A 14,672-nucleotide genomic window follows, 5' to 3' on the forward strand; every position below is an offset into this window, starting at 1 on the left:
TCCCAGGGATGAAACATGCTGAAGGGTCTTTCGCTGGTGTCATTCTGACAGGAGAAGGTGGGGGTAGGCTCTCATGAGGAGATTGGGCAAGGAGTGGAAAGAAGATACAAAATGGTTGGGCTGTTGTTCTTTTTCCAGTGGGAGGCTACCAGCAACCGAGCAGCTCCTAGCGGATGAGAGATCCATTCTTCAATTCCTTGGGTGTGACCACTTCCACGAGGAAGTCCCAGGAGCTGGAGGGAGGGATGCAGAGGTCTGACGGGGGCAGAGAGAACTCTCCATTTCAGTGGAGTTTACGTGGCAACCCTGTCACCAGTTCAGCTTCAAATGTATTTCTCCCATTACAATAAGATGCCGTGGCTGGAACACTGTATTTATCCCCTTCCGGGTCCCGGAACTAGCATCTGCAGCCAGGACCTGCTTCCCCACGGCAACTGCATTTCTTCTTCCAGGTGCAGTTTCACCAGCCCCCCTATAGCAGTGGCTCTCAACCCTTCCATCCTACTGTACCCTTTTGAAGAGTCTGATTTGTCCTGCATACCCCCAAGCGTACCACTTAAAAATGTACAAAATCAGACATAAAAACACAAAAGTGTCACAGCCACACTATTGCTGAAAAAGTGCCGACTTTCTCATTTTTACTATATAATTGTAAACTAAATCAATTGGAATATAAAATATTGTACTTACATTGCCGTGTATAGTCTATAGAGCAGTATAAACAAGTCACTGTATGAAATTTTAGTTTGCACTGACTTTGCTAGTGCTTTTTCTGTAGCCTGTTGTAAAAGGAGGCAAAGATCTAGAGGAGTTGATGTACCCCCTGGAAGACCCCTGAGTAGCCCCAGGGGTACACATACCCCTGATTGAGACCCACTGGGCTAAAATACCAGAGAGATGTATTCTCCTCTCTAGGACTGAACGGGGCTGTCCACCAGCACAATCACACAGCTCCCAGCGCAGCCAGGGTCACCAGAGCAGAGCCCCCAGGGGCTGGGAGTCTCAGATACAGCTCAGCCAATGAGAGGGATCCAGGAAATAAGACCCGCAGCTGGGCTGTACCAGAGAAGTGAAACTATCCTGGTCCCACACATCTGCAGTGCAGGGAGCGATGGCCGCTGTGCAAAAACTCCAGGATGAAGCCACGTGTTCCATCTGCCTGGAGTATTTCAAAGCCCCGGTGTCTATCCACTGCGGGCACAACTTCTGCCGGGCCTGCATCAGCCAGTGCTGGGGGGAGTCGGAGCCAAACTTCTCCTGCCCCCAGTGCAGAGAAACCGCCCAGCAGAGAAACTTCAGGCCCAACAGGGAGCTGGCGAACATGGTGGAGCTAGTGAAACAGCTGAAGTTACAAGCGGGGAAAGAGCCAGGGGGGGAGCGAGTGTGCGAGAAACACAAGGAGCCTCTGAAACTCTTCTGTGAGGAGGAGCAAAGCCCCATCTGCGTGGTGTGTGACAGATCCAAGGCTCACCGAGACCACCCTGTGATTCCCATCGAGGAGGCTGCCCAGGAGTACAAGGTAGGAAAACGCCATCGAGGATTTGAAACTCAGATGGCGGGAATTGGATAAAATCTGACCTTCGAATTACTAATCTGTGTTCTTTACTGTAAAGGATTTATTTTTGGTGTACGGGGTCAGTTAGGGTGACCGGATGGCAAGTGTGAAAAAGCAGGGTGGGGGGTAATAGAGTCCTATGTAAGACAAAGCCCCTAATATCAGGACAGTCCCTATAAAATGGAGACATCTGGTCACCCTAGGGCCTGTGAATTAGACCTAAGTCATGCTGCCTTTTGCCTGTTGAACAGCTTGCTCTCTAACCAGGTCCTGTAGGAGCGGGACAGATTAAAACATTAATTAAAGCTAATGTTAACAAATTTCATAGTACACAGGTTAAGAAAAACATGTCTGTACATCTGGGTATAGTGCTTAGATTATCCACAAATACAGAGTTTGTTTTAAAAGTCATATGATACATATAGTACATAATCAGCAATAACCCAAATTTAGGTGAATAAATTTAACAACACAGTTTAGCTGTTAGCATCCAAGTATTTGGGTGCATCACTCATGAAAAGATATACAGAGAGTGGGTTGTGGAAAGCAAATATATCAATGAGTGAAGATAGTCCCCCAAGAATTGAGAATTTGGGGTAGGTTGTCCATTAGGAAATACAACCATCAGGGAAGTATTTCAGTCACACCCAAGGAAAAGAAGAATGAATCTCTCATCTGTTAGTAGCTGCTCAGCTGCTGGTAGCCTCTCACTGGAAAAAGAAAAACAGCCCAACCAGAGAGGAATTTATTCTGCCTCTGTCTGTGCCAGTCATTTCAGGCTCCAAAGAGTAATAACCCAATTCTTCCTTCCAAAACATCCTGGCCAATCATAAACCAGCACAGCGGACTATTCAGAGCCTCTGGGTTACATGGATTATCCAGACCAGGGTTATAATATTGCTAACCAATAAAGCAATCCAGTAGATGCAAATCTGGTTACGTTCAAAAGCTCCAGGAAGTGAGTTTTCCTACAAACAGCACCAGCAACTCCTATAAAGTTGAATACATTGTGTCAATTCTTTCTAAAGTCTGAATTGGATCCATAGGTTTTGTTTATTTAAATTATTTTCTGTGAAGAAGACACCCAGGATGCCCCTCCCAGCAGAACAGATCACATACTGTGTTTCTTTGCTCAGGAGCAAATCTGGACACAACTGCAGACCCTGAAGGAAGAGAGAGAAAAACTCCTCAAATACAGACAGGCTGAGGAGGGGAAAAGCCAGGAATACCTGGTAGGTGCCTGTTATGAATCTGTGGATGGGAGGTGGTGGTACGCTGTGTGGTGTGGTGTAGTGGGGTGGGGTGGAAGGGCGTAATAACACGACTACTTACTGACTAGGGGTGTCTCTAAAGCCCCCCGGCCTCCATTTTTCCCTCTCTTCAGGGTCAGAACTCACACAGGCTTTCTCTGATAAATGGTACCCCTAGTTTCATACCAGAACCAGTTTACAACAAGCCAGAGTCCCAAACTAAAGTCCATTAGAACAACACAAAGAAAAAGTCCATACTTAGCTCTAGAGAGAGAGAGAGAGAAAGTGGATGAGGTAATATCTTTTATTGGACCAACTTCTGTTGGTGCAACATACAAGCTTTTGAGAAGCTGGTCCACTAAAAATGTCACCTCACCTACCGTGTCTGTCTAATATCCTGACCAGCTATGGAAGATATTTAGCTCGGGCACTTTCTCTCACCCCCCTCAGGGCTCTTCTTCTATTCTGGTCTGATCTCCCAAACTGTTTCCCCTCACTGGAGCTCTGACACCCACTCCCAAACACAGTCAGCATTTCCCAGCGCCCTGAGCCTCCTGCTCACTGGGCTTTACTCTCCTAGCTTCCTGGTGGTATGGTCCTGCTGGAGCCTTCCTCTGCAGCTATGTCTACACTGCCGCCTAGGGTCAGCAAAACTTCTGTCGCTCAGGGGGGTGAATATTCCACCCCCCTGAGAGACGTCAGTTACACCGACATGTTCACGGTGCTTCTCCCGCTGACATAGCTTATGCTGCTCGTGGGGCTGCTTTTCTTATGCCGACAGGAGAGCACAGAGCACTGTACCTGTAGACATGGCCTTCCTCTTTGCACTAGCCATTCCCTGAGCACAGCCACCTCTATCTGCTCTTTGTCGGCAGTTGCCTGATTCCCCTTGGGTGGGGCTTATTCCCAAGTCTGGATTGGCTTAGCCCAGTGGTCCCCAAACTTTTGAGGGTTATGCCCCCCCCTTATCCCTGTCCACGCCTGCCCCTGCTGGGAGTGGGGCCATGGCTCTGGGTGGTGGGGGAGAGAGGACGGAGTAAGGGGGCAGAGGCTGGGGCCACAGCTGGGGCTGAAGCCAGGGCCAGGGCCTAGGGGTAGGGCCAGAAACAGAGCTGAACTGAAGCTGGGGCCAGGTGTGGGGCTGGGAGCTGGGGCCACGGCTGCAGGTGGGACTGGAGCAGAGCTGGGGGCAGGGAGGGGCTGGGTGGCGCTTCCTCCCTGCCCCCGTGTGAGCTGCCCTGCTGTGCCCCCTGAAGGGTCCTCCCTGCCCCCCAGTGGGGAGTGCCCCACAATTTGGAGACCTCTGGCTTAGCCCCACGGTCTTCAGCTCATGGGGCAAGTGGCCCTGTTCCGGGATGTCTCTTGGATTTGCAAAACTGCCCTGTTCCTCTCTTTCTCTTTGCATGCATGTTTGCAGCCATGTGTGCGTCACAGTTGCCCACTTTCACGTGGTAAATAAGCACCCCGACTTTCACAGTAAGCCAAAAATCAAGCTAATCACGTTTCAAAACAAGGCCAAAACAAGCCAATCCCTAAGAACCCCAACGCTCTGTGTGACTAGATCCCCCCGGCCTGCAGTCTGGGACTGTGGTGGGCCCGCTGTGCACTCCTGACTCTCTCTATTTTATTATTGTTTAACAGTGTGATTAAAACTGCGATTATTTTTAATCTCACAATTTTTTGAATCGTTTGACAGCCCTAGTTTATTTACATCTGGTGCAAGGTATCCCACGACATGTCCCCCTGCCCTACCTTTTCCTTATTTGTGTCTGTCCATTACAGGTGAAGACAGATGCTGAGAGACGGAAAATAATGTCTGAAATTCGTCAATTGCGCCAGTTCCTGGAGGAACAAGAGCGACTCCTGCTGGCCCAATTGGGAGGCCTGGAGAAGGAGATTGTGAAGCTGCAGAATGAAAATGTCACCAAACTCTCAGCAGAGATTTCCCGTCTCAGCGAGCTGATCAGTGAGATGGAGGGGAAGTGCCAGCAGCCAGCAAGTGAATTCCTGCAGGTGAGACCCCTGATTCTTGCAAGGCATTTGGGGAAGGGGTAGAGGATGAAACTCATGAGTCATGGAGTGCAAAATTCAAACCTCAGTATAGAACTCATAGTGTGTATTTTAAAAACAAATTATCTATGTTGCTATTAATGAATTTTCCTCCTCCTGAGAGTAGGGAACTGAGACCCAAAGAGATTAAGGGTATATCTCTGCTGCCAGCAAGGTTGTGACTGCAGCTCATGTAGACATGCCTCAGCCAGCTTTGATCTAGCTAGCTCCAATAACAATCGCCGTGAAGCCAGAGCAGTGCAGGTGGCACCATGGACTCACTGCTCAAGTACATACCAAGGGTCCTGGCTGGGGTGTATAATCCGTGTTGCTGCAGCAGCTTCACTGCTATTTTGATTGGAGCTAGCTCGATCGAAGCTAGTTCAAGTACGTCTCCACATGCTGCAGTCACACCTCGGATTGCAGTGTAGCTGTCCCAGTGCAACTGTGTCTGTGCCCAAGAGCTGAATGGAGATTTCCTGCACCTCAGTCGAGTGCTTTGCCACAAGGCCAAACATCCTCTCCTACAGACATCATTGCCCGTTGCTGGCTGGGTAAAGAACCCAGGAGAAGGGCTTAGAAGGCAGATCTGCTAACCACTACAACACCAACTCAGCAGCATTGGGATGGTGTGTAGCCAGATACCCAGTCCTGTGTGGCTACTTCATTCAAACACAGATCTGGGCTGAGGATGATAATTGTTAATTACTGTTACATTTATTTGTGTTCCAAAGTGATTGTGACAGGGAAGTACAGTTAACTAAGCAGTTAGGTACAGAGGATATCCATGAGATTACACTGTTAAATAGAATCATAGAAAGTAGGACTGGAGGGGACCTCGAGAGGGCATGTAGTCCTGTCCCCTGCATGAAGGCAGAGCCATGTATTATCTAGGCCATCCCTGACAGGTGTTTGTCTAAACTGGCCTTAAAAACCTCCAGTGATGGAGATTCCACAACCTCCCTAGGTAATTTGTTCCAGAGCTTAACCACCCTGCCAGTTAGGAAATTTTTCCTAATGTCCAACCTAAACCTCCCTTGCTGCAATTTAAGCCCATTGCTTCCTCTCCTGTCCTCGGTGGTTAAGAAAAATGTATCACCCTTCTCTTCATAACAACCTTTTACATACTTGAAGACGGTTATCATGTTCCCCCCTCAGTCTTCTCTTCTACAGACTAAACAAACCCAATTTTTTTCAATCTTCCCTCATAGGTCATGTTTTCTAGACCTTTAATCATTTTTTTTGCTCTTCTCTGGACTTTCTCCATTTTGTCTACTTCTTTCCTGAAGTGTGCTGGCCAGAACTGGACACAGTACTCCAGTTGGGGCCTAATCAGCACGGAGTTGAGCAGAAGAATTACTTCTCGTGTCTTGCTTACAACACTCCAGCTATTACATCCCAGAATGATGTTTGCTTTTTTTGCAACAGTGTTACACTGTTGACTCATATTTAGCTTGTGGTCCACTATGACCCCCCAGATCCCTTTCCGCAATACTCCTTCCTGGGCAGTCATTTCCCATTTTGTATGTGTACAACAGATTGTTCCTTCCTAAATGGAGTACTTTGCATTTGTCCTTATTGAATTTCATCCTATTTAATTCAGACCATTTCTCCGGTTTGTCCAGATCATTTTGAATTCTAATCCCATCCTCCAAAGTGCTTGCAACCCCTCCCAGCTTGGTATCATCCACAAACTTTATAAGTGTACTCTCTATGCCATTGTCCAAATAATTTATGAAGATATTGAATAGGACTGGATCCAGGAGAGATCCCTGTGGGTCCCCACTTGATATGCCCTTCCAGCTTGATTATGAACCATTGATAACTCCTCTCTGAGTACGGTTTTTCAGCCAGTTGTGGACGGATCTTAGAGCAGGTTTGTCTAGGCTCTGTTGCTCTAGTTTACTTATGAGATAAATAAAAAAATAAATGGGCACCAAGATAATTTATTAGCTCTGATTCATGTCACTGTGACACTGAGCTCCTTTTCGCTCTCTCTCTTCCCCCCCCTCTAGGATATCAGAAGCATCTTGAGCAGGTACGTGGCTCCTCACTCCCTCTGATCCCTCGCTATGCTTGGAAAGGGCTTGCACCCGCATCTTCCCAGCCACTAACCTTCCCTGCTTAAAAACGTGATGGGTAGAGTTGATTGGGAGACAGGGAATGGATCACTTGATGATCACCTGTTCTGTTCATTCCCTCTGGGGCACCTGGCACTGGCTGCTGTCGGAAGACAGGACACAGGGCTAGATGGACCTTTGGTCTGTTCCTGTATGACTGTAATTATGTTCTTATGATAAAAAAAAGGGGGGGGGGTAGTGGGAAATACAAACATGGCAAAGTCATTTTTGTTCCACAAGCTTAAAAAAACAGCGTTTCCTTTTCCTTAATTCACCCATTGTCATTTATTTACTTATGTTTCGTGAGTATTTTGCTTTTTTTCCAGTTGAAAAAAAAAGTTGCAAACAAAAGACTGACAAAACCATTTCCAAAAGTGCCCAAGTGACTTAGGAGCCTGAATAGCACCAGACTTAGACTCTTGGGGCCTGGAACCTCAAAGGTATTTAGGCCCCTAACTCCCATTGATTTCAGTGGAAGATAGGCACCTAAAAATATGTTTGACAGTCTGGGCCTAACCCTTTCCCCTCCTCAGTTGGAGGAAGTACTTGAACTGAGGGTTTTCAGTATCCCAGGTGACTACTGTAATCACTGGGCTAGAAGTTCTGAAGTTCTTCTCCCCACAGCCATTTTGTGTAAGTTCTCCAATAGGCATGGGTGGTGTGTATAAGAGGCCAGGGAAGGCTGAGCCTCCCAAAAAGGCTGGCCATGCAGGGGGGAAATGTCACGGATGCAGCACGGGTGACCCATCCGGAGGCGCACTGGCCAGCCACTGCCTTTGGAGAACCAGAAGCAAAGCTCCATAGAAGTGTAGAGGGGTCCCCCTCCGGTGCCTGGACCGTGGCCCTGCCTGCGCTCCGCCCCAGCTCCACTCGGCCTCTTCTCCCATGGCCCTGCCCTTGCTCTGCCTCTTTCCGCCCCTGCTGTGTCTTTCTGCCCCCGAGGCCTCTCTCTGCCCACTGCTTGCTCCTCTCTGCCCCGCCCAACCATTATATTCCCCCCACCGACCGGGTCGCTCGCCTATGGCAGGAAAAAGTGATGGGGTCATGGCAGAGCCCTCAGGGTGAAGAGGCCAAATAGGGGTGGGGACTCAGGGACATGGTCTCAAGGGTGGAGCCATGGTCCAGCCATCAATGGCCCCCGCCCCACTTCTAGGCAGCTTCCGGCGGTCACATGTGAGCCCCTCCCCAAATGGAAAACTCACGTGCCACCTATGCCAATAGGGACCCGATCCAGCAGAGGTGATGTCTGAGCAAGGTTACCAAATCGGGCCTCACGGGGTTCTTAGGCAGAGGAATGCATCTCTTCCCCCAGTTAGTGGATTGCTCTGGGGCTTGGACATCTGGGCACCTGGTGAGAAGCAAGAACATAGGCACCTACAAACATGGCAGTGCTGAGCAAATTTAGGTGCCTGTAGAGTTTGGCAGCAGCTGGGGCAGGTGGATTGTGGCACCTAAAATCGGGACGTGGACACCAAAATCTGGGGTTTTGTTGCTCAAGTAACTTTGTGGATCTGGGCCTACTTGCCCTGAGTAGAGCAAGTTATCCAGCAGGCTGCTCGACTCCACAGCTTTCACTTCCAAGATGATCAGAACATAACGAACGCGAAGGAGTCATGCCTAAAAGAAATAATTACACTGCAAACTGCGATTCCTTAGCAAAGCCTGTTTCTTTCTAGGTGTGAGAAAGGGAAGGCCCAGGCGGTGGGGGAGAGTCCTTCCAAGCTGGAAAAGAGAATTGGTGATTTCTCTGAGAAAAGGATTGTTCTGGAGATGAGTCTGAGGAAATTCAAAGGTATCATAGAATATCAGGGTTGGAAGGGACCTCAGGCGGTCATCTAGTCCAACCCCCTGCTCAAAGCAGGACCAATCCCCAGACAGATTTTTGCCCTAGATTCCTAAAAGTGGCCCCCTCAAGGATTGAACTCACAATGCTGGGTTTAGCAGGCTAATGCTCAAACCACTGAGCTATCCCTCCCCCCAAGAAGGGCACATCAAAATGTCACTGTGGGAGGACATGGGTTCTGGATAAACAGTGTTGATGTCAAGCCCAACTCAATAAGAGTAAAAGACTAGGTTATACATTCCTGGGAAGGGCCAAGGGAAGAGAAAATACAATAGAGAACCAACAACAATAAGAGTGAAATTTATTATTCACGCTCTCTTCCTTTGTTTCTCTCTCTGGGTATCTGAGCTCCCTTCCCCTGTGTTTGTGTCACAGAAATAGAGCACATCAGTTGTAGGAAACCTTGGCATAATTATGAGCATATGAAAACACATCTCTTCTCCCCCGTCTTCTCTCTAGACACGCTGGTATTTGAGCTGGAGGTGGAAGGGAGTCAATTTTTGGCAAAGGAGATGGAAAACTTAGGTGAAAAGGGTAAGTTTTCCCAGGGATATATCGTAACAATGAGAAGAAACAAAGAGGAGATGGGTTTGCAGATCCGGATTCACTTGCAGAAGAAAATTCTGGGATCAAACAGAGTCAGTTTCCCACCTCTGGAGACTTGTAGGAAAGGGGCTGGGTGGAGAGGCCATTACTGCTGTAAACAGTAGGGGTGATGTACAGATGGGCTGGGAGTCAGTGGTGTGATGTCTCTGTTCTCTTTTGGGAGGGGGCGGGGCTGGTCTGGTCAGCCTGATCAGCCTCCAGTGTCTCCTTGGGGCATAACTCCCATCATTCTCTCTCCTCCAGTCCCATTGCTTTCCTGTCTTTTCCTCCTGGACTCAAATGCCGTATTCCCACACTTCCCGCCCTTCCACGGGCTAGATGCTCTTCTACAGGGTTCCCACTGCCTTCCTTCCCCATAGGCGGTGGGTCTCTCCATCCACCCAGTGTCACTTCCATTTTCCCATGCTGCCCCTCCTCTCCCCTTCCCTCTGGGCTAGCCAGAGGGCTTCCCCGGTGGACAGCTGAAAACGCTCCCTCTTTCACTCAACTTTGCCCCCACTCCCGTCCTAGCTGTGGGAGAGCAGCAGCCCTGGTAGGAGCAGAAGCAGAGTCAGTTCTTACAGCACCTTCGCATGGCAGAAGGGAGCTGCCGTGAAATGGCTGCTTAGCCCCCAGCAGGGACAGTTCCCTGGGACCTGAGACAGGCAGGAAATCAGGGAGGCTCCCAGCCAGGACAGGGATGCTGGGGAATGTGAGAAATGGTCCCAGCCTCCCCCAGGGCTGAGCTCTGCCCCTAACACTCTGATTCTCTCTCTCCCCAGTGAATGTGACTCTGGATCCAGACACGGCTCATCCCAAACTCATCCTGTCTGAGGACTGGAAACATGTGAAATATGGATCTGCCCAGCAGGATCTGCCCCACAATCCCAAGAGATTTGATTCTTCTCTCTGCGTGCTGGGCTGTGAGGGATTCACCTCGGGGAGATGTTACTGGGAGCTGGAGGTGGGCAAAGAGGGAGGCTGGGCCGTGGGGGTAGCCAAAGAGTCAGTGAAGAGGAAGGAACCGGTCAAATATAGCCCTGAGGGAGGGATCTGCGCTGTAGCTCTGCGCAGAGGTGAGTACTGTGCACTCACCTCGCCTGAAGAAATCCCCCTGTCTCTGAGCTGGGTCCCCCAGAGGATCCAGGTTTCTCTAGACTATGAAGAGGGGCAGGTGGCATTTTTCGATGCTGATCACAAGTCCCTCATCTTCCGCTACCTGATAGCCTCTTTCACTGAGGAGAGAGTCTTCCCTTTCTTCTGGGTGGTGGGAAAGATGTCCTGGCTCCGACTGGCTCCTTCAGAAATGAGGTTTCAAAGCCACGTCTCCAACCGTCATTTCCCCCAAAAAGGTCACAATCACGTCCGCGTCGCACCCCCAGGGATTCTCCACAGTGCAGAAGGAATGAGCAGCACTGAACCAAACCTAGCCGCTGCCTCAGCAGAGCGTGCAATCCCCGCCTCCGGCAACTCTCGGCCCAGTACCTTCCAGCAAGGGAAACCGAAGCCAAACACTTATCACCCGCGCAGGCGGGCCCACCGCAATCCAGCCCGTGCCACCTATCCTGTAAGGGGAACAGAGCCCCATTTGGCCCAGGCAGCCACCCCCCAGCCCACAAATTTTTATTCCTGGCCCGACTTCCTGAAAAGATATAAATAGATTCCAGCTGCCCTGCTCCTCACTGTCCCTGTGCCCCGAGGTAATGATCTCGAGTCCCCAGCCGCTCTGCTCCTCTTTGCCTGCTAGAAACTGTCTCCCAGTGAGAGCCCAGAACGAGCCACTTTCTCTACCTGGAGAGAAGCTTGGAGCTGCAGAGGGATCTAGGCCTGTGTGGGCCCTGGCAGCTGGGAGTGGCCAACCAGGGAGGAGCTGGAATTCTGTTCCTCGCCTTCCAGCTGAAGAACTAGCCTCTCCCCTGCTGCCCTAGGGTCACTCCTTGAGTTACGGGAGTGGTCAATAGCGCTGGGCAGGCTGGGAAGTTGTGTGACTGGAGGGGAGCAGAGAGGGCAGAGCCCCTTGGAGTGGGAGGCTTTGGAGTATCGGTCACTTCGTGAACAGGGCTGAGGTTTCTGTACTTTACAGATTAGTCTGCTTATTTTAGGAGCAAGGGGCCAGGTTGCGGCTGTGCAGTGGCTGCTTATTGTGCTAAACATGCTGATTCTTGAGTCCATCCTACTTTGTGTCCACCTGCTTTCTCTCCTTATCTACAAGACTGTGAACTCTTCAGGGCAGGGGATGTCTTGAAATACAGCACCAGGGGCCCCAGAGCGGCACGTGCTACCACAGTTCCAATACTACACAATAACATCAGTGAATGACTTGCCACTTGAAGTATTTCTCTTTCTTTACAGCACCGTTTTGTATTTTACAGGATTTCCCGCCCATTAGAAATTAAGAATCCGCAGCTACAAAGAGGGTTTGGTGGACATTAGCCAGGGTTATTTTAGCAAATTCTCTCTCTCTCTCTCTCTCTCTCTCTCTCTTTTTTAAATGATTCACACAATCTGGGCCCAAAGAGTTTTTAGAACAGGGTCTCTAGGGGATGCTAAAGGGCTCTCTTGTCTGGGCCATGTAGCATTAAATACAGAAATAAATTCGGAAGTGATCAGAAAAAGAGTTGCTTCTTCTTTGTTTGCCTTTTTTTTTAATTGAAACATTCTTTACCCTCAAGATGGGTTACAGGGAACGGTAGCTGCAGCCAGCCAAACAGTGTCCCCCTTTGTCAGTTTAGAAATGGGAGATGTGGACAAACCCTCATTAAAGGGAAAATGAGGCAAACACCTGTATGCAACTGGTCACCAGGCCCAAGCGATAGAGCACGTCATATCTGAATGTCCCCTTCGTTCTTTTGCCCAGGGACCTGAAGGACTTTAATCAGCTCTCTACTGCGGCAATGTGCTGGCTATCAAACTTAGCTATACCTTTGTAGTTGTTGCTATCTACCCAAGCCATATAAAAGAAGCAGCTTAGGAAGTATCCTGCCCTGTTGTGCTCTGTTTAGCCTGCTAGATCCAAATCTCGACGCCTCAATGGAGCATATTCAAGGCCCTGTATATGGGCCTCGGGACAGACATGGTTATTAATAGGGATCCAAACTAGGACCTTCAGCCCCAAATTACTTGCTTGTACCCCTGGGGATAAAAGAGTTAGGCCCAGATCCTCAAAGGTGCCTAACTCCCTTTGGTTTCAATGGGAGTTAGGTGTTTAAATACCTTGTGGGCCTTATTCCTTTATGGGTATGTTTGTATCTCCACTACCCAAAATCTGAGCAGATGCGGGGGAGAGGAAGATGTGTCGAGATTCTCCCCTCAAATTGCATCAGGGATAGAGAGGAGAGGGGCTGGGGTCACTCCCACAAGATACCTTCATCCTGTACACCTCTCCCATCTCCTCTACTGTGACCACAGGACTAGCTGGGAGCTTGCTGCGATCACTCAGGTTGTCTCAGAGCTCCTGCTCCAGCATCCTCAAAAGTCCATCGGTGCCTAAATCACATAGGAGTTAGGCACCTAAATATCTTGGGCCCTGGAGTCTTTCTGTAGACTTCAGCTGGATGCAGCTCAGATCCCCAGACTGTCCAGGAGTGGGGAAGGTGACTGTCTTGAAGTGAAAAATCGTATTTGAATGGCAGAGATTAGGAGATACGCTTATCGCAGTCTGATTTGCCTTCAGCAGATCTTGCTTCTGATGTTTTTTACTGTCAAGATACTTTGCTTTAACCACATTGATCCAAAGCGCTGGTTGGGCAGAGGTCCCACTTCCACAGTGGATTCCAAGTTCCCTCATCAGTCGGGGAAGGGACCGTTTATTGTGCAGAGCCAAGGATATGCTCCAGGTTCAAGGAGAAATAACAATGAATCATCAGGGCATTTCCCTGTAATGTAGGTTGTATTTTCAACTACGGATTAACAGGACGTTGCCCGATTTATAGATAATATGGGTTATAGTCTTGCCAATTCATCTGATCAGAAGAGAATAAGGTTCTTGGCCCAGAATCTGGCTACACAGAATTTCCAAGGACCTTCTATAATAAACCTATTGTAATAATAAAGAACATACTTCTAATGTAACAAATGGTCAAACTCATAAGAAAAGATATATGGGCAAGCAATCAGAATAGCCCTATAGGCTACAAGCCCGAATGGGATTAATTACATAACTCAGTAAAGCATTCCTGAGTGGGGAATGTGCTAGAAATGAAGACACTTTGGTTTATTTTTGAGGGAAATCTCCAAGATTTCCTAGGATTGGGTAGCAGTACCAGGAAATGCTGGTCAAGTCTGACAATCCCGGAGCGGGATTTAGTCCTGTAGGGACCATATCCTCAAAGGTGCCTAAATCCCTTGAGCTGGGCCTATGTTCCTAAAGGGAATGCTTAGATCCTGTCTTTCCCTCAAGCTGACTCCACACCCACCAGCCAGGCCCATTCTATTCTATTCTATTTAATTTGTCCGAATGAATTTCCTGGTAGCGAAAGGCTGTCAGACCCTGGGAATCCTTATTGGTCTATACCACAGACCCAACACAGGCAGCTCTATACTCAGCACCTCCTTCAAACTCCAAGCTGGAGCGAGTGAAGGACAGGCCGCTGAAGACTTGGAGGCCAAGCGCCGCCCGGTGAGTACAAGCCCCACGTGTTTTTTACATGCAGTTTTTTTTTTTTAAAGTCATCTCTGCCGGGGCCCCGTCGAAACTGTTCGAATTGGGCCCCGCGCTTCCTAAAGCCGGCCCTGTTGACATACTCTGAATGCATGGGCGGCGCGTGAACTGCTGGCTGGGGGAGGCTAGCCCCTCCAGTCCCACCCCTTCCACACCCCCCAGAGCCCCCGCCCCAGGCTGGCTAGTGCCTACAGCCTCCTCAGCCCCAGAGCGCCGGGAGGGAGAGTGCACAGTGCTGTTGCACTGCTCCACACACCCCAACCCCGGGGAGGCGGGCAGCGTGCCCTCCAGCCCCTGGAGCCCAGAGGCACAGTCAGAGCAGGGGTCTGGGGGCAGAGTGTGAGAGGGGTCACGCCTGGCTGTTTGGGAAGAGACAGCCTCCCCCAGCCTCCCCTACCCGCCGCCCTTGCCCTTGCCCAGGTGCTGTAAAGTCTGCATGCTTCCTCGGATTGTCTGTGCCTCTTGTGGGTGTGTGAGTGAGGTGCCAGCATCCAGCTGCCAGAGAACAGCAGGGGCGGGGTGGGAGCCACTTGGGAATGAAGTAGCCAGTTCATGTTACGGTCAATCCTTCTACAGTGCGGTTAAACAGCGGCAACATCCTCTTCAGCGA

At 49.7% G+C, this 14,672-nt stretch overlaps 1 protein-coding gene across 1 annotated transcript; it reads left to right on the top strand.

Moving 5' to 3' along the window:
- The first annotated feature begins 1,068 nt into the window (after positions 1-1,068).
- On the top strand, positions 1,069-12,011 carry LOC123345364 (E3 ubiquitin-protein ligase TRIM7-like). The gene is made up of 7 exons (XM_044982158.1): positions 1,069-1,519; positions 2,692-2,787; positions 4,588-4,818; positions 6,870-6,892; positions 8,651-8,766; positions 9,277-9,351; positions 10,185-12,011. The coding sequence occupies exons 1-7, from the start codon at positions 1,112-1,114 to the stop codon at positions 11,060-11,062; spliced, it is 1,827 nt and encodes a 608-aa protein (XP_044838093.1). The 5' UTR covers positions 1,069-1,111; the 3' UTR covers positions 11,063-12,011.
- Positions 12,012-14,672: the final 2,661 nt, after the last annotated feature.

Source organism: Mauremys mutica, chromosome 12 (assembly GCF_020497125.1).
Source record: "Mauremys mutica isolate MM-2020 ecotype Southern chromosome 12, ASM2049712v1, whole genome shotgun sequence".
NCBI lineage: Eukaryota > Metazoa > Chordata > Testudines > Geoemydidae > Mauremys > Mauremys mutica.

What these genes read in the sequence shown, in the direction of transcription:
- LOC123345364 (XM_044982158.1), top strand. Translation starts at nt 1,112, where the DNA reads ATGGCCGCTGTGCAAAAACTCCAGGATGAAGCCACGTGTTCCATCTGC. An exon ending in AGGCTGCCCAGGAGTACAAG is followed by an intron (nt 1,520 to 2,691) that starts GTAGGAAAACGC and finishes TTCTTTGCTCAG; the next exon opens with GAGCAAATCTGGACACAACT. An exon ending in GAGTCTGAGGAAATTCAAAG is followed by an intron (nt 8,767 to 9,276) that starts GTATCATAGAAT and finishes TCTTCTCTCTAG; the next exon opens with ACACGCTGGTATTTGAGCTG.